General features: G+C 47.7%; 2 protein-coding genes across 3 annotated transcripts in view; both read right to left on the bottom strand.

Annotated features, from left to right (window-relative positions):
- The window catches only part of EIF2B3 (eukaryotic translation initiation factor 2B subunit gamma), a 99,533-nt gene extending 82,307 nt beyond the window's left edge, over positions 1-17,226 (bottom strand). Inside the window, exons 1-3 of the mRNA XM_005151082.4 lie at positions 17,079-17,226; positions 16,740-16,888; positions 14,044-14,183 (exon numbers count right to left, since the gene is read on the bottom strand). Coding sequence (XP_005151139.2) covers positions 14,044-14,183; positions 16,740-16,887 — 288 coding nt within the window. The 5' untranslated portion in view covers position 16,888; positions 17,079-17,226. The remainder of the gene's footprint in view (positions 1-14,043; positions 14,184-16,739; positions 16,889-17,078) is intronic.
- A 657-nt stretch (positions 17,227-17,883) lies between these two features.
- Positions 17,884-26,115, bottom strand: LOC101878808 (E3 ubiquitin-protein ligase HECTD3-like). Of its 2 annotated transcripts, none has more exons than XM_034064392.1 (21): positions 25,748-26,115; positions 25,485-25,645; positions 24,914-25,006; positions 24,375-24,510; positions 23,945-24,060; positions 23,599-23,712; positions 22,675-22,757; positions 22,291-22,456; positions 22,107-22,188; positions 21,079-21,261; positions 20,935-20,984; positions 20,751-20,815; positions 20,394-20,497; positions 20,036-20,155; positions 19,833-19,922; positions 19,510-19,716; positions 19,129-19,258; positions 18,603-18,773; positions 18,365-18,446; positions 18,222-18,293; positions 17,884-18,052 (listed from the first exon to the last, which is right to left on the bottom strand). In XM_034064392.1, exons 1-21 carry the CDS (start codon positions 26,072-26,074, stop codon positions 17,977-17,979), a joined length of 2,628 nt encoding a protein of 875 aa, XP_033920283.1. In that variant the 5' UTR covers positions 26,075-26,115; the 3' UTR covers positions 17,884-17,976. The 2 variants fall into 2 exon arrangements, with proteins under 2 accessions (XP_033920283.1, XP_033920284.1); XM_034064393.1 differs by having other exon boundaries at positions 18,699-18,773; positions 25,748-26,114.
- Positions 26,116-26,680: the final 565 nt, after the last annotated feature.

The raw sequence follows: 26,680 nt of genomic DNA, 5'->3' as shown, positions 1-26,680 counted from the left end.
AGGGGATATCAAGGTTACCACAGATAGCTGGCAGCAAATAATGAATTTTTCGTACTGTTCACTATGCTTTTTCTATCAAGTACAGAGAAGGGCAGGACTTTGTATCCTAAACTGCTGATGGCCCCAAAAACTGCAGGCTAGAAAATGAGAAGACATGTGTTGCAAGGAAATCTCTAATTTGAACAAAATCAGCCCCAAGAGAAAGAGGGAAACAAATGTCAGATTGCATTATAAGCAGAAAAGCAGCAAAATATCCATGAGCAGTAGAACCACCTCCTAGCAGAACTGAAGAGACAAAATGATAAAGTTAAATGCTAAGTTTCCAATTGCACAGTATTACAGCTGAGACTTTGACAGGAAAAGAAAAGGAAAAAAAAAATCAAGGTATTAGGTAGACTTTGTTCCTACACCAGCCTATGCTACACACACGCAGAAACACAGAACTCTGCATCACTTCCTGCGGTGTCACCATACAACAGGGGAGAGAGGAACAAGTTATAATTACTGCTGGAATTAAGACTGAGTTTTATACACAATAGCCTGGAACTTCACCCACATGTTGCATTAACAGTGGGGTTTGTGTGTAATGCTTTTATTATTCAGACGAGTAGAAAGGGAAAGAACAGTTTGGCTGTGGGCAAGCATTTTGATTGCTTGCGAGCATGCTCCAGGCAAAGCCAAAGATACCTCCCAGCAACTGCATTACTCACCACTCTTCAGATCAGAAACTTACAACCGAAGCTTTAGAGAATCCCTTTTTATCTTAGTCTCCATTCAGAGTCCTCTAATTTCCACACCTGTGACCTCTTTGAAGCTCTATGGCTGTTGCTGTAACTGGAGCAGGGAACCTCATTTATTTTTGATGTCTGTAGGGTCTTGTTAGCTACCAACTGAAATGGCTGCCTTTGGCTGGGAATTCCCACTCTGCCTTTGTAATGTCCTTGATAGCAAGATTCAGAAGAAAATCATGATTTAGTACTTTGTTAGCAGACATGAAGCATTTACCTACTGTGCAGTCACCGTGCAGCAGCAAGTTTGCTGTAGACCAGCACCTTTCATAACTCTTCTAAGGATAGAGGGCAGTGAAAGCACAGGATGTCCCTCAATCTGAAATCCAGCAGCAGCCTCATTAAAAGATGGAAGAAACTTTTTTTTTAAGGACTGTGTAATGTGAAAGAGGCTTCTTTTTTTTCTAAAAGGAAAACAGAAAAGTCTCATGTGGGAGCCAAGGGAGTCTCTTCTAATTTCTTGGATGGCCCTGGATTCATCAGGTGAAGATATCTTAAGGCAATGTGAATGCCTCCACATACGTAACCTGTCAGCATCACTGTTTATCTTCTCAAAGAAAGCTGGAAGAAAGATGCCAGAAGCTGGGGAGGAGACTTAACCCCAGTCCCATCATATGGCTCATTCTGTGTGTTGTATCAGATGGGATCACACAATGAAAACACCATTTTAGGTTATCTCTGTATCTTAAGAGCTACCATCCAAAATCAATATTTTTTAATTTACATACATATAAGCTAGGAACAGGAAAGATATTCAAGCCTGGAAGGCATCCTGTCTCCTCCCAGGAGGAAGTCTCCTTACCTATTGCTCAAACTGACACGTGGGGTGGAAAAGGGTAATTTACAGTTATCAGTAACTAGAAGCAGAAGTTCAGAGATGAACACAAGCTCAGAAGCTTATTAAGAACGTTTTTAAAGCAGGACATTGATATTATGGGACTTGGTATTATGACACTGAAGTGTAAAACTTCTGGTCTGAAACATAAGCTTTGCAATCCACCTTTTCCTCTGGCTCCAATTAAAGCAATTTTGTCCTACTTACAAAGTACTCCAAAAATCATTTTCCCAGCTTCCTCCTCCAACCACATCATCTTTCTTCACTGGTTTCATTTTCTGTCACATCAAGCATGAGTCATTTACCCTCCTTTTTACAGTCTATCCCTTCCATTTTCCATGGATTTACCAAATCTGCTTCTGCCTTACATCAGTAAAGGATGCCAGCTCTATTACCTGCTTGTATCTTCTAAAGGATACAAGTCGATTTAGGCTCTGATGTTTTATATATGTGTATATATATATAAAATAAATCTGCTAGTCTTACAGAAAACTGACAATTATCAGGCTATCAGTATGCTGTGGCACCAGATTGACAGACTGACCCATATTATCCTGTCTCCTAGGCTCTCTCATTTGTCTAAAGTCAGGAATCATCTTGCGTTTACGTCCAGATCCCAAGCATGATAGAGAGGAGACTGTTTTTCCCCCATCTACAGGTACCCAGAAAGCATGTATCATCATTCACCAGAACCATGTCTGCTAAAGCTCAGGGAGCACCCCATAACCCAGGCTCTGAATTCACCAGCTCACAGAGTGTGAGCCTGCACAAACAGATCCCTTTTTCACAGGCAGGAGAGCTCAAGAAACAAATGGTGCTCTCCTCATCACTCCTATTCCTGGAAGTCAGATTTCCCAGACTACCTGGACAGCAGCACTACCAGACCTGCTGTTCAGCTGATCTTGGACAACATGAACAGAAAGGAGAACGCTGCAGTCAGGCTCCAATCTCAACAGCAGCAGCACAGCAGGCTTGCTGCCAAAGCCCAGAGCTCAAGCCCAGGCTTAACACTTAATGTAGGCAGAGCCTTAGGCAGTCAGGTGCTGTAGTCATACAAACAATCATAATAAAAAGTAGTCCTAATGGAGCAAAACCAGCTCAGCTTATTGAAGGGAAAGAAAGCCTTCGCCCACAGCCCACAATTACCTAAACAGGAGATCTCTCAGCAACACAACAAAAAGCAGAAACAACTGGAATCAGTGGCTAGAAATCAGCATTCAGCATAGAAGTAAAAAGCAAAGTGGTTTAAGAGGGAGAAGAGGTATAATGTGGAATAAAATACCCAAGGATATAATAAACACTTAATCTACTGGGATGTATGAATAAAGCCTTGTTATCTTTCAAAAACATATTAAGTCATCCATAAGTTTTGGGGTAACAGCCCTGATTACCATGTGCAAATTCCCTTAGAGACCAGAGGATCATAATGGTTCATTGCAGTTTCAGACCAGACTATACATGAAAACCAAAACATATACAGCATGTGTCCTCATGTGCCCATTCTGCCACCCCACAGCTAGCATCAGCATGATCTTAAATTAAAACAAAATGGTCAAACCAAGTCATTACACAACTCCCAGTTTCAACACTGCTCCAATATAAAACCCAAATGCTATTCTGCTCTGCAAATCACAGGTTCTGTGAAACAGAGCCCAATAGCACTGCTACTTCATACAACCTGCACTGAAGTGAGTGTCCACTTCTGTGAGACCTGATCAGCTTTATTCAAATGTTTTTTCTTCCTGTAAAACACAATCATGTTATATTAAATAAAAGTACTGTTTTGAAGCATAGACTCCGAGACTATCCTCCATGCACTATTTACACCTCCAGCATCTCTCAATTTTTTCCAGTGATAGCTGGTCTGCAGCAACTGCTGTTACAAGAAAAACATAATGAAAGCTTCAAGATCTCCACTGTTTTAAACAGCACTATTTGTCTACATCCAGAATTTTCACCATCCTCCCAAGGGAGCTAACAGAATTTATATTACAGAAGAAGGCACAAATTTGCTTTGAGGAAGATGAAAAACTAGATAACCTACATGGGTTTCCCAGTTAATATAACATGATAAACATCCTAAATTAAATTCTAGGCATCCTAAGTGCACTGATCTTCACTGTGGTTTTTGCCCCATTAAACAGTGCCAGAAAACCAGTGCTGAGCAAAGCGACAGCCTCTGGGATAGCCTGTTATCATGGCCCTATTATCAATGTTACAGTACTGTAACAGGCTGCAAAGAAACCACAGAAAAACTCTCTCTAGCACTGTAACTCTCCAGGTTGATGTTTGGCACCTACTCCCTCCTACACTCCCCAACAACTGAAACTATGTACTTAGTTTAATGCATGCAATTGTGTCTGATATGAACAATTCTATTTTCTCTTTCAAGGGATGATACTTACTGAGGAATCATAGAATGGTTTGGGTTGGAAAGGACCTTAAGACCATCCAGTTCCAGACCCCTGCCATGGGCAGGGACACCTCACACTAAACCATGTCACCCAAGGCTCTGTCCAGCCTGGCCTTGAACACTGCCAGGGATGGAGCATTTAACACTTCTCTGGGTAAGCCATGCCAGTGTCTCACCACCCTCACAGTAAAGAATTTCTTCCTTATATCTAACCCGAACTTCCCCTCTTTACATTTAAATCCATTACCGCTTGTCCTGTCACTACAGTCACCTACAACAGAGTAACTGTGACAGCTGTACAGCCCACAGATGCCATGGAAAGCCCTGACCTTCTATAAGGCCTGTTAATATCCAAACATGGGGAAAATATGCAAGCAGAAATCATGCAGGCTAGAAACAAAGTATAAAGACTCCAGACAGCAAGGAAGGAATGTACAGACAAAAAAATGTACAAATAGCCCATAACTGCCTCCTTGCAGGTATCACCCTACCTGAAGCCAGGGGAGGCCTTGAGAGTCATGGGGAAAGGCCAAGGACATTGGAAATTACAAGCAAAAAATTAGGAAAACATCAGACCAGATGGCAATTTAACATTCAAAACAAGGGCATCATAAAGGAACACCAAACAAAGCCCTACACAACTTGCTCTGCTCTGCAGAGTCCAGGGTAGCAGAGACATTAGTGATGCCTTCATGCCGCCCTTCAAGTCTTCACTCAAGCATGGGTGACAGTTGCGTCTTCGAGGCGCATATCTGGCACAAGACTTTGCCCTCTCCACTAACAGCACCAAGGAAAAATGACAGCTAGAGGACACTGACTCACCCGCTCCCAATGTTAAAATCTTACTCTCTTTGGAAATGCACAAATTCAATTCACACAGACTTCATTTCTTCAAACATTCATCACAGAGCAGCTTTTGAAAACCATTAACATGACCTTCATATGCCTGTTAAAATGAGCTGATAGTAAATGATGTTTGACTCTTCTTTGCCTTCACATGTCCATGAAAATGCTGTTAAAAACCAGAAAGGGCAAAATTATTTTTGAGATTCCCCTTACTAAAGCTGTAATTTTCCCTCAGCACACAGCACAGGAAGTTATTTACACAAGAAGACTGTATATACTTTAAATATGGAAAATGAAGGATGATTCACAAAAATAGTTACTTCTATTTACTCCCCAAAAATTAAAACTAGTAGTAGCTCATAAACCAGGATGCTTTAAAACAAATTATTTCAGCTATACACACATGCAAAGAGCTTACTGTGTCTGCAACTAGAATAGGTCGAATTTGTGTAATTCATCAGAAACCACACAGGGTCTAAATGAAAACATATACTGTAATACAGGAGAAATGCTGACAATAAACGACATGGAAACAAGAGGTATTGGTTAATGTGATGAGCACAGGCCTCGAGTTGCCAGGAGCACAAAAAGGATAAGGACATACAGAGGGAGATAGAACAATTAAAACTGACAGCACCTCAGGTCTGTCAATGACTCCTTGTAAAACACCTATGGTTTTGCCTGCATGTATAAAGAAAGGCAACCTCTTTAGCTGACAACACGCAGAACAGCAAATACCCTAATAACCATATAACCATTCTTGATCCTAACCTTTAGAGCTAATTGCCTCATTCAAACTTCTGGTAGTTTAGACCTGATCCATAGTAAACCCTGGCAGCAAAATAATTTAATTATCTACATTCTTCTAAAGCTGAGTAATTTTAAAACAAAAAAAAAAAATCCCAACAACTGGTGAATTCTCTAACTCTTACCCTGCCAGGAAAAACAAAGATCAGAGCAAAGTCCTGAACACATTCATCAAACACACACAGTCAGGCAGCGCTATGTCATCCCTCCAGCAACATCACCAGCCTGAGCACCTGCCAGTGTAGTTGCTTTCTAGTAGACAATCAGCTGTGCTTTGGGAACAGGACCTGGCTATGCAATTCTGCCTAATGCCTCAGTGGTGGAACTTTCAGTCAGAGGTAGAGAAGGAAACAACATGCTACATACCCTGTGAATTGCCATCTGACACGTCTGCTTTTCCTATGCAGCACTAACATTGGAAAGGCAGAATCAGAAAACCCAGCAAGAGGGTAACTTTTATTTGCATTTTAGACACTCCAGTAAAGAGTATTTTCTGCCAGGTCTGCTGGAAAAAACTGCTGAAATTCTTTTTACTATTTCAAAATAGATGAACAGAATATTCAGTTAAGTCTTGCTTACATAGAGATCTCGTCTCTTACAAATTGTTATTATTTTGTTATTTCCATGGACAGCACAAAAAAAATGCATAACTGTATATTATGGGGTCTGAAGTTTTTCTTTCCATGCTCTCCAAACTCTGCTCAGCTGTACCAAAAAGATTCAGATTCCACCTCCCAGCCGTTACAGCTTACTTACATCATGTGTTTGGAAAGGAGATTTTTCAACAGAGGAAGCGAAGCGCTTAGCCATGCCATCCAAGACTCCACGGATCAGTGACCCTCAGCAGCATACAGACCACCACCGTGACATCACACTTTCCACAACATGGCTCCCAAAGACGCACATACCAAGAGAATCTGGAGTTTCAATCTTTGTTTATTTGTTCAAAAGAAAGTTGGTTTTTCTTCTTCTTTTGGGTAGCTTTTTAAGGTTTGTTTTACTTTGCTTTTTAAGAGCTGTATTACTTTCAAATATTCCTTTTTGACACTCAGAAAACCAGGTGGACCACCTGAGATGACATATTTCACATGCAAGCACTCACCAGTGATAGCAGCAGAAGACATGCTGATTAATTCACACCATATTAGTCAGGGCTTCCATTAACACAACTAAAGGCTCATCAAGGAAGGAAAATGTGAAATTGTTCCATTGCTGCTACTCCACTGGAATGCCACATTTTAATCACTGTCTGGAGTATAGATGAGTGACACAAGGGGGAGAAATGCTTAACAGAAGATGAAAATAATATAGTTTAGTGCTTGGTGAAGACAAATGCTTGATGCAGGCACACCCACACCACCCCCTGCTTCTGCCTGAAACACAGATTCATGATTTAACCAGGTTTCCCAATCTGCTGCCTGGAGAGGCCCCAGCCTGGGAGGTGGTGCCAGACAGCAGCTGCTGGGGTCTGCTAGAATTTGGCAGAGGGAACAAAATGGTCAAACATGAGAGATGCCTAAATTTCAGTGGAACTCATTTGTAAAGCACACTGACACCCCTGCCTTTTCCTTTTCTTGTTGTTGTTTTTAGATCAACAATAATCTACAAGCCACAAAAAGGTCTGCAGCAGTCTGATGAATGGTACAAGCAGAAAGTCACAGAATGCAATTCTCAAAGGGTTTTCTTGACTTAGAGTTTACCCTCCTGTCATTCCAGGTACCTCCTTACTTAGTTTATTTAAAAATAACCACCACCCCACAAAGAAAAGATAAAGAAAAAAGGCACAACAAAAACCAGCATCTCTCCAGTATAAATTACCTTTCTGTAATCTTCAGCTTATGTTTTCTCATAGCAAATTTAAACCTAGTGGCATTCCACTCTTAACATCTCGTCTTCTTTTTTAGTGCTTGTTCTACATTTGATGCACTTGAGTTCCACACATGTGGATGCAAAAAAAAAAAAATCTTCCCATTGCCTTAAAGAACAGTATTTATTTCTCATCTTAACCATAAAAAATAATTTCCCTGATATGTTTTAGCCTCACACCTTTACCCTTCATTCCTCCATCAGAATGGTTACTCACCATCACCCTATTTCAACTAGTACATCCTGAGTCATTGCAATTTAATATTGAATTTCTAGTCCTATTACAATTTCGTGTTGCTAATCCTCTAAATCACAAGTTCTGTGTTACCAGCCAAAGTCTTGACACTATTACTGTGCTATAACATAGCAGGTTATGGCACACGTATTTTGTATACTAGTCCTGTGAATCATCCAAAGGAAGTCTGCTAAACTGCAAAAGAAGGCCTTTAAGAATGGCAGAAGTCGTCAAATAAATGAAGACATAAATCTGGACTGAAGACGTAACAAAGCAACATACTAGAGGGAATAACCCCACTGAAAAGCACCAATAGATGTTACATTATGACTTGAAAAAAGTGTGTCCACTAACACTAGCTACAGAGGGAAAGCCTCCCTAAGGAAGTCAGGGAATTTAATTACATAAAATGTCAAGAGACATCAAAATAAGTTGACTTTTTAAAAGGCAGTCACAATTATGGGGGGGTGGAAATCACCACTGAATGAGGAGCTGCCTACAAAACAGAACTGCATCATCTCCCACCACAATATGCAGCACTCACATCTTTCCTCCTGCTTGAAAGTGTATCAGGTATCACCACCGAAACTGCCAAGACTTTCAACTAGTTTTCCTATCATTCAGATTGAACTCAGCTGAATGCTCCAGCCAGTGCCACTTGAGTGAAAATCAGAAACAGGGACTGTGATAGCTATTGAGGAGAAAGCAATTACATATGACCCCCTTACAGAGACCCCCTTTCCCACTGCTCCGGGCCGTCAGCAAGCTTTGGATTCTAATTGAAATAAATAAAACCACAAACATGGAAGTCATCAAATTACACCTTAGCACCTGCTCTGTCACACCTGTAACACCATCCTTACTTTACAGCAGCATGCTGAATGTACTGTTCTGCTAACAATGCCAAGCACTGACCTCATTTAAAAAACCCTTAATCTTGAAGACCAGGTGTGAGGAAAATTAAAGACAAATCCAGACCAAGTTTAGTGTTTTCTTATTTATGGAAGAGGTATTCAGTTGTTCATGACTGGGGCTAGATTAAGCCATCCTTACACCCAAGTGGTTTGCTCATTTTTCCCTAATGAAAGTTTATCCTTTAGAGAAGCTGGCTCTTAAGAAAGTAAATTATTTCTTCTCCCTTACAACTTCTACAGGTTCCTTAGCTAAGCACACAAAGGCTATGTACCTCCCATGCCTGTAATGGATGAAACAGTGGCCAGTAAGTAATTGATGAAGTAGGGAAGAGATATTAAGAGATAGATAGATTCTTTCCTAAAGAGCTCTCAGTCTGCTTTCATTAATGTGCATTGGATGAGGTGGTATTTACCTGTTACAGACTTAGAGAATGCAGACTTTGTCATTTAATCTATAAAAACAATTTTCTGAGGTTTCAAAGTAATTCTTGGCAATGATTCTTGAAAACAGACATGAACATGTAGCAATATTTTAACAGTTTGACATAAAGACACTGGACTGAATAAACTGCACAAGAATACTGCTTTACAGATTTGGAACTTAAGGATGTAACTGCTTGATTCATGGCTTGTTATAGTCCTTCAAAGTTGCTCAGTTTATCGCAGCTCTTTGGTGTCTTCAAGAGATTTAGTAGAAGTTTTTTTTCCCCTCCTCTGCCCAGCTTTTCAAAGGCTGACAGGCACACAGCTGAAGAAATCCCTGGTACTGTCTCTTTTTGTACCATGTAGGTCTTGCTGGACCTGTATTATTTCCATGCTGCAGGTAAGGCAGGAACTCAAAAAGTACTGAAGCTTTCACTACGTAAGTCACTTCAGGATTACTCCAGTATAATTGCATATGTGAATAATTGAAAGAAAATTGAAGTCAGAAGGCATTTAAAATAAATAAATAAAATAAAGTTTCTGTAATTAATTTACTCAGCTACAGAAGCAGACTGTCATCTTCCAAAATACATTAAATTCTTCTACATGCCATGCTTTTGCCACCTGGAATAGGGGAGCTCTCTTCACTCTTCATGACCAGGGAAGGTTATCAATCCAAACTTATAGAAATGGAAGCCTGGCCTGTTTCTGTGTTTGGGCTACATCATGAGATGACAAGAGACCTTTCTCAACAGCACAGATCACAGGTATCAGCCCTATGGTGGTAAAGCTACAGTTTCAAAAGAGCATTATCATACTGTCAACTGTGAGTCTACACAGTCTGTGTTCTACCCTTTCCAACCCTATATATAAATGCAAAAAGCTCTGCAGCTTCACTTTGGTTTTCACATATATTGAAAAGCCATTCATTATCAGTCTTTTGATGACCAGAAAACTAGGAACACAGACCCAAGAGAATAAGGCCAAGTGTGATGTTAGCATATAAGAAAAAAGAACGGCCATTAGCCATTGGAACTGCCATAAAAGCACACAAGACTATAGCAAGATCCTGAAAACAGCAGCATTCTGGAGCACCTCCCGTTTGAAGACAGGCCGAGAAAGTTGGGGCTGTTCAGCCTAGAGAAGAGAAGGCTGCATGGAGACCTCATAGCAGCCTTTCAGTATCTGAAGGGGGCCTACAGGGATGCTGGAGAGGGGCTCTTCATTAGGGACTGTGGTGATAGGACAAGGGGTAATGGGTTCAAACTTAAACAGGGGAAGATTAGATTGGATATAAGGAGGAAATTCTTTACTGTTAGGGTGGTGAGGCACTGGAATGGGTTGCCCAGGGAAGTTGTGAATGCTCCATCCCTGGCAGTGTTCAAGGCCAGGCTGGACAGAGCCTTGGGTGACATGGTTTAGTGTGTGTCCCTGCCCATGGCAGGGGGGTTGGAACTGGATGATCTTACAGTCCTTTCCAACCCAAACCATTCTGTGATTCTACTAGGGAAATGTTGGGATTGTCCACAGGAGAGCAATTAAAAGACATGATCAACAGTAGTCACAAAGTCCTTAAATTGTTTTCATACCCCTGTGTAAAACAAATCATTTAAGAAACGTATTATCCTATACTTGCTTTTTGACATTATTTTAAGAGCTGGATGACTTAATGCAAAAACATTGATAACTGTTATATTACCCAATTAAAAAAAAAAAAAAGACAGGCAAAACAAATCTCTACTGGTTTCTATTTCATATGCTGCAAAATTATTTTTAACTTACTTACGTTTAGACCCATGCACTCCCAAATTTAAGACCTTTTTAAAGTCATAATCACTGAAAAACCCACAACACTCATGATTCAGAAACTGGACTGCAACTCTGAAGTTTCTGTTTCATCAGCTGCCATTTAAAAGATCTTCAGCTTGTGTTTAATCTCTTGTCCTGCTGGCTTTTACAAGGTGGGGAAACAGGGTATGCAACATGCACACAACACAGTACAGAACTATGATCTCATGAACAAAAACAGGAGAGGTTTGAGATAGATGTCCAGTTTCTAGTAGTTACAAATCTCTAATGATCCAAGGTAAATTACTGCCCCTGGATATGCCTCAGTCGTCAGTTGTAGAGTTGTGAAGACTTGTTAATGGTGTTAGCTACTCAGACCCAAGCATTGAATGTTTAAATACAAACAAATAAAACAACCTGCTACACAAGTCAATTCAATTCAGTAGTTCAATAAAGAACTACTGGTAATAAACAGGACAAACTGACACCCAGGCCTAGGAATCCAGAAAGCAGAACTCACAGGATCAAGTTCACTGTTGTTTATTACTTCTTAAGCAGGTGCCTTTTGGAAACAAGTGCAGCATAATATCTTTATTTGTGAAGGATCCAAGAAAAAGATACATTCAGACTTGTAATGAACATAAAACCCCTAATGAAGCTGCTACCTTGTCAATCAGGTGTAGGCTGAGACAGCCAAAAATAACAGGAAGAGTTCCAGCAAAGAGCACAAATCTACTATACCAGCTCTTGGAGTAAAGGCATCAAAAAAATCCTCTGTGTGTAGAGTGGGTGAACAGCAAACAAATTTGAACAGGCTTCCTTTGCCCTCATGAGGAGAGAGTAACACTGGTAGTCAGCTGCTTGTTGCTGTGAACCAAAACAGTCACTCTTACCTGCCCCCAAAAATGCTAGCATCAAAAAGTGGTAAAACAGCAATGCAAGCTATCTTCAAATTATCTTCCCTTGGCCCTTACAGTCTTCGCACATATGTACTCTCCTGCTACTGCTGAATGCCATTTTGTAAATCTAATCTCACCATCTAATTTTTAAAGTATTGAGCTTCATTAACCAAGGTGCAACACAAAGGCTTGCAACTGCAGAGACAGCACACAGCAATGTTGTACCAGTGGAACTCCCTCAGTTTAGTGCTAGACAAGGCAGCAAGTCATGAGATTTTATGTTTTCTTTAGAGTGGTCCAACATTTATGCACATCTCAATCTGTGATCAGCAATTCAGCTACCCTGAGACGTATTTCTTCGTGTGCATTTATAATCTTGGCTTCGCTCCCTGTCACTTGCATTGCACACAGTCAAGTTGTCTATACTGTGCCACGTTACCTCATTTTTATTGAGCATACTTGCTCTTCTGTTTGTGGGCAATTAACTCAATTTGCGACAACTAAATTTCAACAACCAGTTTAAACTTCTCATCAGACTCCTGGCATGGGCTGCAAAAAGCCTGCCAGCAAACTATGGCCACAAGCAGCAGTTGTTTTCACCAGGGAAACTCATTCTTCAGCAACATCCCTCTCCCGCTCCACCGCAGGCAGAGCCAACAAACAGCAGCTTTTCAGCTACCTCTACTGTGTAGCTCTCACCTACCTCACACAGGAGAGGGTATACCCTGTAAGAGGTGTACCAGTGGTATGCATTTACTAGAGGAATGACTCCAAAATACACAGTGCAGCAATCTGCTCAAGAACTCAGCACAGGCTTCTTTCAAATAAGAGAGCACTTTGTTCTCCACAGCCAAACAAGCAAGACATGGAATAAAAAAGGCAGAAGCAGTTGCTGCCATTCATACACAGCAGTTGACTGAAGAAGCTGTGTGGGTTTCAGGACTACCTCACATCTTTCCTAAGCCTTTTTGCTAAAAAATAAACAGAAGATCCAACACTGCTGCCTCTGAAGACACAGTCTATTTTCTTACCCCCCACACTTTATTGTTCTCCCAGGCCTCCCCCTTCAGCTAACTTGTCTGGATTAACAAAAAGAGGGACTGCTTTCTCTGATCAGTCAATACAAATGTAAGGTCGGGGTCACAATCTGCAGCACACAGGTATTTCCTTCATGCGTAAAAGTAATTAAAAAATACTGACAGACTGAGTTATGACAGAACACAATTCTCCACAACAGAAACATTCTAAAAGTTAAACTAATTCTGTTGATTTTGCTTTTCCTTTTTATGTCTCCTCTTCACCCTCTAAATTATTCTAGTCTGTGCATTAATCCCTTGCAGAATCTCTCTTGTTGTTTCACCCAGACACCCGTATTTGCCTGTAAAATTTCATCTTGCCTAAAGTGGAGTCTTTCTCTTGGGAGTACACAGCCTGTTACACTGCATATTACCTTCAAAAAGAGCCTGAAGACCAAAAGACACAGTTCATTGATGTGATGTTGCAACTTTTATATACATGGCCAATTTGGCTAAGATGGTCTGAACAGACAGGGAACAAATCAGAAAGATAAGTGTATGATAAGGACAAAACCGGAATTCCATCCCAGATCATGCCAAGAGCTCGGAGCAGCACCTCTGCCTTACATTGGAATGTTTTGATTGTGCAGCCAGAAACCTAAATTCTGTGAAGTGGCATTTTTATTAGAACAGCAGCTCTTTATCACATTTGTGCAACGTTTATCAAAGAGCTTATGGACAAGCCAGTATAAGAAAAGCAGGAAACTGAAGCACAGAGCAAGTCACCTGCTAACAGCACAGGCAACCCTGTGGCAGGGTTGAGAACTGATCAAACTTCCTTACATGTGAGGGTCTTGCTTAAACTAAGCTGACAATGAACATTTGTGCAGAACTACCTCCCCAAGCACTCTGTGGACAACAGCTATTACACATCATATCAAAAACTGCACAAACAAATACAACCTTTTAAGTAACCTGCCAGAAAGCTAACACTAAGCAGCAGCCAGTGCCCAGCCTGGATCTGTTCCAGCTGTCCTAGCTGTCAATTCTAGTCAGTCTGTTTGAACTCCCTCATGAGGTGACCTTTACAAAATTTAGCTCTTCTAAAGACCAGGAAATAAAGTTACCATCAATATCATTCCATGGGACAGCTCTTAAACCACAATGAAAAAAAAATTAAATAAAATACGACACAAATGTCTTCCAGTAATACCTTAATTTTCTGGTGAATATGTCTAAGTGAATCTGCTGTACCCATGTCCATGTTGTCACTGATGCACACGAAATCCAGCTTCATTTTTGTGTCCAAGTTTAGCATCTTTTGGATTTCCTTCCTCGTAATCACAATGACCTCTAAGACAGAGGAAAGTGGAATGAGATCAAGCAGAAAAAAAAATATTCATTGCAAATAGAATATACTTTTTATTCAGAAAGCCTGATGGACTGTCAGAAGGCATGAGGAGCATAATGGGGTTCTACATGAACCAAGCTCTTGGCAATACTAACTTGGCAATAGTAACTTTTAAAGAAAAGAATTAAAGTCCTAATGCATATGAAAACAATCCCTCCTGCTTTGCGGGGGTGGAGCCTGTTACTGAAAGGGACACATGCATGTGAGTGGCATGAGTTAGCAAGACAGAATAGAAACATCTTCTGTCATTAATGAGCAGCTTCAAACCATATGTCCTCAAACAGCCCAAGGAGACCTTGCATTAATGTCTCCAATGCTTTAGAGCTTTGTCTTTTGCCCACCCTGATCCAGTATAATCCTCTGCAGACCCCACCACCGACCACAGTAATGCAATACAATGGTTAAACTATTTCTTTGCACCATCTTGGCAAGAAGTAGAGTAGTATGTGAGTAACTCATTCCATCTACAAAAGAAAAAAGGTGAATGCATATTTCAATGATGCCAACAGTGGCATGAAAGTGTATCTTCCAAAGTGAAGAATGTGAGAACAGAAGCTTTGCAAAGAAAATACAGAAAACAAAACAGTAAGAAACCTCTTTCCCTGGCCTCAAAAACTGCAAGGAAAAGCAACAATCAAATTGTCAAATTAACATATCCCACACCCCAAAACCAAATCCACACTGTAACATGGAATTTTAACAGAGAACTAGGGGAAACAATCCAGCCCTTAGCCTAAGAAGCTCCTGTGGCGAGACAAAAACACACTAAAAATACACCTGTACCAATTTATTCTGAAGTCATCCTGAATCTTTTAATAGAAAAGAGGATGGAACTGTAAACATCAGGAATTGTGTGGTTGTTTGGTACCAGAGATATGGGAGGGCTGCTCTCCCACTCCACACTGGATGCCAACTTAGATTCAAAACAGGGCTGAAGAAGCTAGAGAAAGGGATTGAAAGCACACCTTGAATTAGGAAAAGTAGTAGCTGATGGAGAAAAAACTGGTCTCAGGTGGAAGCTGTAAGTCCCACAGTTCAGCATAAATCCAGTGAGCTGGACAAAGGTCTCCTAAATATTAGGAGAGATGCAGCACTTGCAATTAGGACAAAGGGACGCAGTGAATCAGCCTTTGGAACACCTACTTACTAACATAAGCAAATATGAGGAATTAAAGCCCCGTGTCATACTTAATGAAAATCATGATCTGGGGAGAGAATTGTTGCCAGTGGATTATTAATACAGAAACACATAGCTCAGTCGGGGGCAGAGGCAGGAGAGGAACAGGAAGGTGGCAATTTGCTTACTGAAGCTTCATATATTCATATATATTCATATATTCATGTATAAATCCCCAAATTTTCATAGGTGATAGATAAGCTGAACAGCCATTGTGAGAAATGACTGTAACACCACCTACTAGTGGTCAAGAGCATCAAGCGGAAATGCTTATTTCTGATAAAGAGCCACACAGAGCACAATATTGGTTACAGAGAAGCTTTTATTTGCCTATATATTCATATCACTGGATAAAAGTATGATCCTAGCAAAAAAAAGAACAGTCAAAGAAAGGAGACATTCAAAAGGCAGGTTTCGAAAAACAGGTAAAAAATAATTCTTAATGAATTTCTTAGTAAAAGGATTTTGTTTCAGTAAGGATTTCTTAATGGAACAAAATACAGTCGTAAGTTTGCTCGCTCTTCTGTTCTGCACACTGAAATAGTAAGAGGCTAACAAGGATAATCATGAGCTGATCTTTACATGTTCACATTAAAAAAGAAGCAGTCGTGAAGAAAGAAACAGTCTCAGTGTGGAGCACAGAATAATCACTCAGGAGAAGCAAATCCAGAGAAGAAGAAAGGCAAAAGACAAATATAAACGTGAAAACACAGAAACATGGAAGGTGTTAGAAAAAAGTTTTGTAAGAAACAGGGGATCACTACTCAAAAGGTAAACAAAAACCTAACCTCAGAAAACAGTCAGGAACTTGAGAATGTATTAAATACCATTTCAGCCCTCCCGTAAAACAAGAGTCACAGGTGAGCATGACAACTCTGCTACTTCTACTGTCCTGTCCAGAACCCAACACCTGGCTCCACACTGCAACATGGACTAAATGCCTCAGACAGAGCAAGTAATCCTGAACGTCAGGCCAGACTGAAACAACAAACCAAGAGACATCCCAGGAGAGCTGACACACTTCTCACACTAGTTCTATTGATGATTCAGAGAAAGAAACAAGTGAGAGACTCCCGGTTAACAACAGCCTTGGTGAGGGGAGGGGACGCCGGCACACACAACCTAGCGTGAAGGAACGGATGTGACATGGGCCAACAGCACAGCCCCAGTGCAGAAACCTGCTACAGCACCTGCCCCCATCAACAGGAGACCTGCGACAACACATGGGAAAGGGGAAACGACACAGAGGTGACCACGGGCAGCCTGAGGAGAGCAGAGTAAGCAATACAGCCTCTACTCCCACACCAAGACACCGCCTCACCTTCGAAGCCAGCCCGCTCCAGGAGGTTCAGAGGGTACCAGAGCAGGGGTCGGTTGCCCACGGGGAGCAGCGGCTTGGGGATGCTGGAGGTCAGGTCCGTCATACGGGAACCGCCTCCCGCCGCCATCACCACGGCCTGGAACTCCATGCTGCGGAGGGAGCACAGGGGCAGGGCCCCGCTTAACTTGGCAGAACCGGGCCGGGACAGGGTCGACCGGCTCGGCTCGACCCGGCCCAGCTCTACCCGGCAGCACTCCCCGGAGCCGTGCGCCGGCTCCTCGGTCCCCGCGTCCCCCGGGGCCCTTACGGAGGCACCAGGACCCCCAGCCCCGGTGTTACCTCAGCTCGGGCGGCCGCCGGCTCACAGCACCTCACTGACAGCACAGCAATGGCGGCGCCGGCGCACACTGCACATGCGCATGCAGAGCCGAGTGCGTCGATAGAGCGCCGATAGGCTCGATCCGTCTCCTCGGCTCGGCCGCAATCGGCTCCTCCCGGCCAGGGCAGGGAGAGGGGCACCGAGGGACGGATCCTGCGCTGCGGAGCGCCGACTCATGGATCACGGCCCGGCAGCAGGAGGGGCTCGGCGGCACAGCGCCCCCAGGCGGCCAGGGGTAAGCCTGCAGGCAGGGAGAGGGGAGAGCAGCTCGCAGGGTTCATGGGGGGACAGGTTGCAGGGTGCACTGGGGGGCAGGTTGCAGGGTGCACTGGGGGGACAGGTTGCAGGGTGCACTGGGGGGACAGGTTGCAGGGTGCACTGGGGGGCAGTTTGCAGGGTTCATGGGGGGGCAGGTTGCAGGGTGCACTGGGGGACAGGTTGCAGGGTGCACTGGGGGGCAGTCTGCAGGGTACACTGGGGGGCAGGTTGCAGGGTGCACTGGGGGGCAGTTTGCAGGGTTCATGGGGGGGCAGGTTGCAAGGTACACTGGGGGGGCAGTTTTCAGGGTTCATGGGGGGGCAGAGGTTGCAGCCACACTCCCCACACACACCATGTCTGGGGAGGGGACAGCTCTCTCCATAGTCCCCACCTTCACCTCATGCTAGCACAGCCCCCAGCAGACAGTGCTGTGCTGGACCCCCCATTGCAGCACTGGGCATGTGCACCCCAGTCCCAGCCCTCGAGAGGCATGACACAAACACATCCTGGGGCAGGACAGCAGGATCCGGCCCTGCGGCTTTATTCATGCCAGTGTCCCTGGAGCATGTGGGTTCCATGGCATGGGATGTCTTGGGGGCTTCATTCATCCCTGTCGGTGTCGATGGACACACAGTTGTACACAGCGTACCGCAGCATCTCCTCACAGGTCTTGGCCCTGGTGGGTTGAGACATGGGGTCAAGTTCATGACAAAGCACCAGGACCTTCATGCTTCTCTCCCCATGTTACCCAGACATCCCCCAGAACAGGACATGGAGAGCCTGGAACGGGATTCCAGTGCCAGCCCCAGGGAAGGGGGAGCATCCCTGTCCCCAGCAAGACTCACGAGGAATAGCTGGGCAAGAAGAAGGTGCAGGAGCACGTGGAGGCCCGTGGCATCACATCCACTGCGTTGAGGCTTGGGAGAAAGGAGAGAGGGTCAGACCCTGGCATGCCACAGGGACCCCAGCCCAGGCAGGATGGACTCACTTTGACCTGTCTGGGTAGACAGTGATCTGAACTGGGAGGCGGCTCCGGCCACTGACGAACTTTAGGAAGTGGCTGAGATCCCCTGGGGGTCAGAACAGGGCTCAGGGACAGAGACTCAAGTGTCCCAGTCACTGCCATTGCACAATCATCCCAGGAGCATGGGGCAAAGCCAAGGGATGCTCTCAGCATCCCAGGAGGGGCCAGGTGGAATGACCCCAGCTGAGTCCCAGGGAAGTACCTGATGAGCATCCCCATGGCACAGGGCAGTGGGTACCCCATTCCCATGCCCACTCTCCTGCACAGGAAGAGTGGGGAAAGCATTGGGGCTGCTCACCACTGGTGAAGTTGCTGAGTGCCTCCCGGAAGTTCTGGATACTGGTGTCATCGGGCGCAAAGTCCTCAAATGTGACTGTGACAAAGAATGTGCAACAGCTCCATTAGACACTGCCAGCAAAGCAAATGAACGGGACATATCCATCCTGCCCTGCTGTGAGAGCCCAGAGCAGATGCAGGAGAGGAGGAGACCCCCTTGGTGAGCAGTCAGCACCCCCGAGCAGGGCTGGCACCCTGCAGAAGGAAGGGTGAAGAAACAGGGGTCCCGGTTTGCAGGATGACCACTCGCCTCTGCCCATAGCAGCTGAGGACCAGATGGACCAGAGTGGGGACTGGTGGGGTTTGCATCCCTACCCAGGGTCCCTCTGGCTCATCCTCCCCCAGGTTCCCCCCGGCCATGGGGCAGGATGAATGCACAGGACAGCACTCACAGAACCTCCACAGGTCAGACACAGTGATCTTGGGGTCCCCGCAGACCTTCTTCTCCAACAGCTGCCAGGTGAGCAGGTCCAGCACAGGCTGTGGCACCACAGACAGCAGCCCAGCACGCATGGCTGCGATCTTGGGGGGACACAGGAAGAGCCCCATGTCACTGCAATGGGTCTGAGCCCAGGGCAGCCACCCAGGGCACCAACGTCAGGGACCAATGCAGGACCCCAGACGGGATACCCAGGGCATCCTGAGCATGGGATGCATGGAGGAGCCACCCAGCTGGAGCTGGTTTTGGAGACACATTTTCACAGCCACCAACCCCACAGGTACCAGAAGCAGGGTCCCCTTGGAGCCACGCTGGCCCTGGGGGACAGCGTTACCTGCTCCTTGCTCTCCTCCAGTCGAGCCTTCTGCACCAAGCGGATGAACTCCCTGCGGTCCTCATAGCGCACCACGGTGTTGCTGCCATTGGGGATCAGCTCCATCACATGCTGGTCACTCTGCACAACCGTGTAGGTCAGCTCTTTGCCAAACATGAACTCAAAGGCTTCCCTGTCCATCCCCTCCATCATCTCCAGAAGCTTCACCTGCAACCCCAAAGGGTGAAAGCCATCATGATGGAGCCAAAGCAGCCATCACGGTGGAGCTGGAGCAGCCACAGGAGTGCACAGCACTGCCATTGCCAGACCCCAGCTCCACTCACCAGCTCCGCATCCACAGCAGCAAAGTCTTTGCTCCAGACGACCTCTTCCCCTGCCAACTGCTTCCACACCAGCGCCGGCAGAGCCAGCATCTGCCAGAGGGAGCAAAGACATGCATCCTCATGTGCTCCTCCATCACCTGAGGGGTGACACCACAGCACCAACAAAGGCCCCTTGCTGGCAAGCGGGGACTTGATATGCTCACCAGGAACTCCCTGCTCCTCAGGGCTGCTCCTATCAACTGACCGATCCACTTGTACTTGGGAAAGTCCTTGCAGGAGGGGTTGGGGACGTACATGTCCCTGGTGTCACTGCTGCTGTTACCCTGCAGGAGAGAAGCTTAGGACCTGTGGACACAGATGTGACCAGCCCAGCATGGTCCCTCCTGCAGCCTCCCTCTCCATCACCCCTCTGCCTGCCTCTCCTGCCCACCACACAGGTACAAGCAAAGCTCCCTAAGCCAATAGCCCTGTAAGCACTAAGATAGAGCTAACACCCAAAAGCCCCCCGGCTCTGCTGTCTGCATGCCCAGGGCTGGACAGGCAAACAATGGGGTACCAAACCTGGTTGGAGGTGCGGATGAAGAAGGGCAGGGGCACAGGGATATTGTCCGAGCTGGGGCACAGCTCTTCCGACATATCTGACAGGGTGTCCCGAAAACCACCACCTGCAGTGGGGGCAGAGGCTGGTTAGTGCCTGACACAGCACGGACAGATGCTGGTCCCAAGGATGCAATACTGGTGGGGTATGAGAGATGCAGGGACCACTACATGTTTGCAGACCATGGCTGCCTCCCATAGAGAAGCTGGGACAATGGGGACACCCCACTTGAGCGGGCAACCCACTGAACTGCACCCCAACATGAGAAAGCCCTGGGGAAAGCTATGGAGAGCTATGGAGCAGGAGGGGAGAGCTCTCACCATTGTCGACGATGCCCTCAGTGATGAAATCGCACTCCCACCACTGTGTGCAGTTTGTGGGCCATCTGTGGGGAAGCAACAGCCTCATGTACATCCCTCCTCCAAGAAAGTAAGAAGTGCATGGCATTCCCTGCACCTTGCTCCGGAGAGGTGACACCCCAAAACTGTGATGCTGAAGACTGACCTGTAGTCCAGGGGCTGATTGTGCTTGAAAGATCTGAGGCCTTCATACAGCTGGAGAGGAGCAGAGAGGAAAAGGGATGAGATGCAGTGGGGACAAGTGATGCAGAGCTGGCAGGTACACACAGAGGGCATGGTGTTGCCATACCTGGGTGAACACAGTGTGCCTGTAGCTAGGGTCCAGCGTGGGCTTGGCACGGTGCTCCCGGGCCAGCAGCCTGTTGATGCGCAGCTTTGGCAGGATGGCAGGGGGGCTGCTCTCCGAGGACTGCAGACAGTCGGCAATGAAGGCTGTGCTCTGCTTGCACAGCAGCAGGAATGGCTTCATGTCCTAGCAAGGGACAAGCTGAGATGGTTACTGTTGTGGTTTAAGGCCAGCCTGTAACTCAGAACCATGAAGCCGCTTGCTCACTCTGACCTTTCCTTCCCCCCTGCTCCTGGAGGGATGGGGAGGAGAATCAAAAGATTGTAACTCCCATGGGTTGAGATAACAGCCCAGTAACTAAGGTATAACACAGACCACTGCTGCTGCCACCACTAATAATAATGACAAGGGGAATAACAAGGGGGGAGAATATAAAACTAAAAGGGGAAAAGGAAAAGAAAACAATAAACACAAGCGATGCACAATACAATTGCTCACCACCTGCCAAACGATACCCGGTTTCTATACTGGGCATGACGTGCTGTGGTATGGAACACCCCTTTGGCTAGTTTGGGTCAAGTGTCCTGTCTCTGCTTCCTCCCATTCCCTTCTTCCCTGGCAGAGCGTGAGACTCAGAAAGTTCTTGATCAGAGTAAACATTACTGAGCAACAACTAAAAACATCGGTGTTATCAGCCCTGTTCCCAGGCCAAAAGTCAAAAACACAGCGCTGCACCTGCAACTAAGAAGAAAAATTACAGCTACAGCTGAACCCAGGACAATTAGAAGCCTGATTCTGTCATGGTGCACCCTCTTTCCTTTTCCACAAGCCCAGTTTCTGGTGTTACAGGGGATGCTCTGCTTCTCCATCTCACTGGCAATGCCTGATGTGGCAGCTCTCAGCATGAGCCCTGGGCAGGTCTGTTCCCATCAGATCAACAGGGATATGCCACAGCCTCCAGCAAAACCAGCTGAGTTCATGACAAAATGCTCCTACTGGTACCACCCCAGGGGAGCCCAGCAAACACTCACCCTGAGTGCATTGAAGGTGCCAGTGCTGTCCTCGGAGCGGGGGATCAGGTAACACAGGACACTGTCCAGGATCTGGACAAACCTGGAGACCAGAGAGAAGCAGTGTGAGGATGTGAGGGGCTTGGCATATGTGTGGAGCCCTGCTAGAGGCCAGGGCGCAGGCTCACTCTCCTGGGGATGGTACCTCTGAATGAGCACTGCCCGCCGGTACAGCACACTGGTGTCCACCCCTTCCAGGAGAGGGTAACGCACCAGCCGGGCTGGCTGGAACATGGCAGAGCTCAGAACCAGGTCCCACTCCCAGAAGGACTTAATCTTAATCCCTCTCAGGCGGACATTGTACCCTTGGTCTGCCAAGAAAGGACAGTGCATGGCAGAGATGCTGCAGCTGCTGGGGGCAAAGAGCCCCCAGCACCTGCAGCATCCCAAATGAAGCTCATTCCCCAGCTTTTCCTCCAGTAGACCCCCAAAAGCAGCCAGTGTGGAAGGAAGAACCGCAGGTACTGGGATGGCTGCAGGTTTAGGGCCAGGCTGGGCTGGCAGCCCCAACCCAGCAGCACAGGCTCACCCCGGCATTCCAGGAAGCGGATTTCCAGCACTGGCAGGTGGAACTTCATGTTGCGGAGGATGCAGACACACTGGTAGCTGTTCCTGCACACAGCACGAAAAGAGGTGGCAGAGCCACAGTGCACAGGAGGTGGCCAGAAAGGCACAGGCCACTCTGGCTCCCCAGCCAAGGATGCATTGCTACCCAGAGCAGAAGACCCCTCACCTCACTGTGGCAGAAGGGAGCTCAGCAGAGAGAAGAGGCTGTCAGAGGCACAGAGATATCCTGAAGAAGGTGGAAGCAGCACCCAAAGAGCCAGACAAGAACATAAATTCAAAGCACAACAGAAATGTGAGATTTCTGAGAGGGCATCACTGTTCCCAGGGGGTCATGGGCGCATCTTGCAAGGGTATAACCATCCTGCAGGAAGAGCTGGTCACACAAGAGTGATGTGTTTTGAAGGAAACAGGGATTTGGGAAGACAAGCAATCTGGTAAGTGATTTGCTTGTGTTTCCAAAGCCTTTGGCAAGGTCTTGTCAAAGACCTAGGGGATTGTGGGGAAAAAACACTGTGAAGAGGAAGAGGTGAAGCACCCCAGGGCTTCTCAGCTACAACACAGCAGGGATGCTCAGAAAGGGGATGGCAGCAGCCCATGTCCTCAGAGATAAGGAGAAGGAGGCAGAAAGATTCCTTGTCACCAGGGAGGAGGAAGCACACCACAACCCAGTTGCACAGATGAGGACCAGGAAAGGAGATGAGGCTGGCACATGTAGGTAGGGGCCACCATGCTTGTGGGGACAGATGTAGCCTTGCACCCAGGGAGCCCAAACCCGCAAAAAGCCACCATCACCAGCAGGTCGCTCAGCACCAGCCCCTTTCCTTAGCATCTGCTCATGGTGCAGAGACAACTCTGGAGTTCGATCTAAGCTGAACTCTTTACTCACTCATTGATCAGAACAGTTCTTATGTGCTGCAGCCTGTTCAGTGTCCCTCCATACACAGCCACCCGCCTGGGTATGTATGAGTTCTCACTCCCATTCAGCACCAGCCACAGCTTCCTGGGGACAAGAAGAGCAAGGGTCAGCGCTGTCCTCCCTTTCACAGAGATGCCCCTGGAGATGGGGCTGGGGGCAAGGCTGTGTCCTCCTGGGGTACCTCTGGTGGCAGCTTCCCTCCACCTCAACCCCGAGGCTGGGGAAGCCGCACTCAGGAGGAAGATGGTGCTTTGCCTGGCACCCTGCCCTGCCCCGGGACAGCCGCTGGGAGGGAGGGGACACCCCGAGAGCTCACTTGACAAGGCTGCCTCTCTTCATGCTGAGCCGCACCCAGTGCTCTCCCGGGGGCCCGTTGCTCTCCCAGAAGCTCTGTGTCGGGTTGTCCAACAGGATGGCGGCTCCACAGTCCCCCTGCAAGAGTGCAGCGAGCACAGCAAAGAGCTGAGCATCCTTGGGCACGCCATGGTCACCCCTGGATGTGTCAGGGGACAGCTCCTCAGTTTGTTAGGCTGCAGGTAGAAGGTGACTCCTGCTCAGAGCAAGCTGAGCATGGCCACAGACCCTAGAGACACAATGGTGTTTTGCTCCAGAGGCCCAACTCCCATCAGCTTCACTAGAGCCCATCACCATTCCCTGCCCCTCTCAGGGCTGATCCTCCCCACAGCTGCGACAATGCTTGTGTATCTGACACTGATTTCAGGCTACGGAGGAGCCTCACTACGCACCACCTGCGAGGAGACCTCGATGTTGCTGACGTGCTCCATCGTGCATCCCCCACGTTGCAGTTCCTTCTCACTGTGATCATACAGGAAGCGCCCCAGCTCCATGTCATGCTCATAGCTCCAGCCCGGCGGCACAGACCTGCAAGAAGGCATGGGAAGAGCAGGATGCAAACCAAACCTGCACACCAGCAGGTGCCCCAGCTCACATTGGCTGCAGCATCTCACGGTCATCACAACAGGATGGCGCTGGGCAGCTGTGCCCAGCACAGGCAGATAACATGGCTGTATCTCACCACCACCACACCGAGTGTTTATGGCCACCCCAGCCCAGTGGGAATAGCACCATACAGTTGCTCCAATGCTCCATGGAGCAAAGGCCATGTTTCCTTGAGCAACATTGAACAGTATCAATATAAAAGGCATTGCAAGGCACCCATCTTTTCCACTCCTGACCCTGAAGCCAGTCCTGAGCCCACAGGCATGTCCAGCAACAGCCAGACACCCCTCAGGTATCAGAACTGCTCTAGGAGATGCACTCATACCGAAACTTCTGCACTGCAGCCTCATCCTGCTCTATGAGTCTGGGCTTCTCTCCCAGGTGCATGGAGTAGGTCAGGTCCACCACTTGTTCCCAGCTGGAGCAGCACCGGTGAGGAATCACACAAGTGAAAGAAAGATGGGTCAGTGCTCAGCATACCCAAGCCTTAAGCTGGAATGGAGGCAGCAGCACTGAGGGAGTGGGGGTGACAGTCAGGGGCTATAGGAACAGCTGTGGGAGCAATGAAGAGAGTCCCAGCACCTAGATAGTGGAGAAGAGTGGGGAATCCAGCCCTGCACATGGCCTTTCATCACGAAAATCAAGTATGAGCTTTCCCATCACTGTGCTAACACTGCATCACTGCTCAGCCCAAACCCAATTGCCTCAGAATCCCCCAGCATCACTTTTATCCTATGCAGGTGTTGCCACGGGCAAACAGGATTAGCCTATGAGGGGACACCTTTGGTTGGCAGGGATGTGTCCCACCTGCGCAGGAGGGAGTAAGGAGGCTGTGCTGGATGTGCTGCACATCTTCCAGAGGTACCAGCCACACGCACCCGAGCGCGGGGCCGTACCTGACCGCGGGCTTATAGTCATTCCCGAACGCTTGCTTCTGCCACTGGATCCTCTCCGCGGAGTCAACCGGGACCAACTTATCTCCTCCCTCTCCGAAACTCTGCGCCAGGACCCAGCCCTCCGCCAGGTCATGGCTGCCCGTGTGCTCCTCCAGCTGCTCCTGAAAGCGCAGCCCGGCTTGTGACCGGCGCGGGGAACCAACGCGTGCCGCGGGGGGCTCCGGGCTGCACGGCGCGGGGCTGGTCCCGCACCCCGCCGTTACCTTGCTGAGCTTGACCCAGAGCCCGGCGCTGTTGCAGTACTCCTCGCCGGTGGCGCGGAGGCAGCCGCCCTTCCGCACCTCGATGGTGGCCCGCACCGCCCGCTTGCCGCCCCGCGCCGGCCCCGGGCTGTCCCAGACGCTGAGCAGGCTGCGGGCGGCGGCGGCGGCGCTGGCGGCGGGGTCCTTGCAGATCTTGTACTGCACCTCCCGCGGCACGTAGCAGAGCGCGGCGGGCAGCGCCTGGGCGCGGCGGAAGCACTCGCTGCACTGCAGCAGGAACCGCAGCCGGCCCAGCACCTGGTGCGGAGCTTCCCCGCCCGCACGCATCGCGCTCCGCGCTCCGGCCCGTGCCGCTTTGCCCCCGGCTGCGCCCGTTCGCCCCAGGCAGTGCTGCCGCGCCCGCCTCCCTCCGGGGCCGCCCCGCCGCGGGCACGCCCCAGCCCTTCTTCACCCCTCTCGCTCCCCGGGGGGGTGTTCGGTGTGAGGCCGCTGTCATCACCCCCTCTGTGTGTTATGCCCAGCCCGCTGGTCCCTGTGTCCACAGCAGGAGTTGACCCGGGTCTCCTGCATCTCCTTGCACTGTGGTTTAGGATCCTGCTCCTCTGTGGCCTCCAACATCCCTGTCACTGCCTGCAAGTGGGGTCCCTGTGAGGTCAGGGCACAGGACTACAACCCCTATTGTGGACAGGGAAAAGAGGGGAGCTGACATCCTGCTATGGGGAAAGCTGGCTCCTGGCTGGCTGGGGGAATATATTCCTGTTTGAAATCACCCACTGGGGAGATGATGGGCTTCCCAGCCCAGGAGCTGCTTTATTCAAGCCAGCAATATTTCATGGCAGCAGGAACAAGGATATGACTTCCAGCAGCACCCAACCACTCCCAAAAGCTGGCAGTGTGTCACCCCACGTCATGTCTGACTGTCCCATACCAGAG

This window comes from Melopsittacus undulatus, chromosome 6, assembly GCF_012275295.1.
Source record: "Melopsittacus undulatus isolate bMelUnd1 chromosome 6, bMelUnd1.mat.Z, whole genome shotgun sequence".
Taxonomy (NCBI): domain Eukaryota; kingdom Metazoa; phylum Chordata; class Aves; order Psittaciformes; family Psittaculidae; genus Melopsittacus; species Melopsittacus undulatus.
Note: the sequence above shows the minus strand (reverse complement) of the source record. Positions and strands in the feature narration are given on the sequence as shown.

Bases quoted from the DNA above. Each gene is read 5' to 3' on its own strand.
- LOC101878808 (XM_034064392.1), bottom strand. From the start codon at position 26,074: ATGCGTGCGGGCGGGGAAGCTCCGCACCAGGTGCTGGGCCGGCTGCGG. The intron at 20,156-20,393 runs GTTTGGTACCCC...TCTCTCCTGCAG, and splicing joins TCATCCGCACCTCCAACCAG to GGTAACAGCAGCAGTGACAC. The intron at 19,923-20,035 runs GTGAGCATATCA...TCCCTCTGGCAG, and splicing joins TGAGGAGCAGGGAGTTCCTG to ATGCTGGCTCTGCCGGCGCT.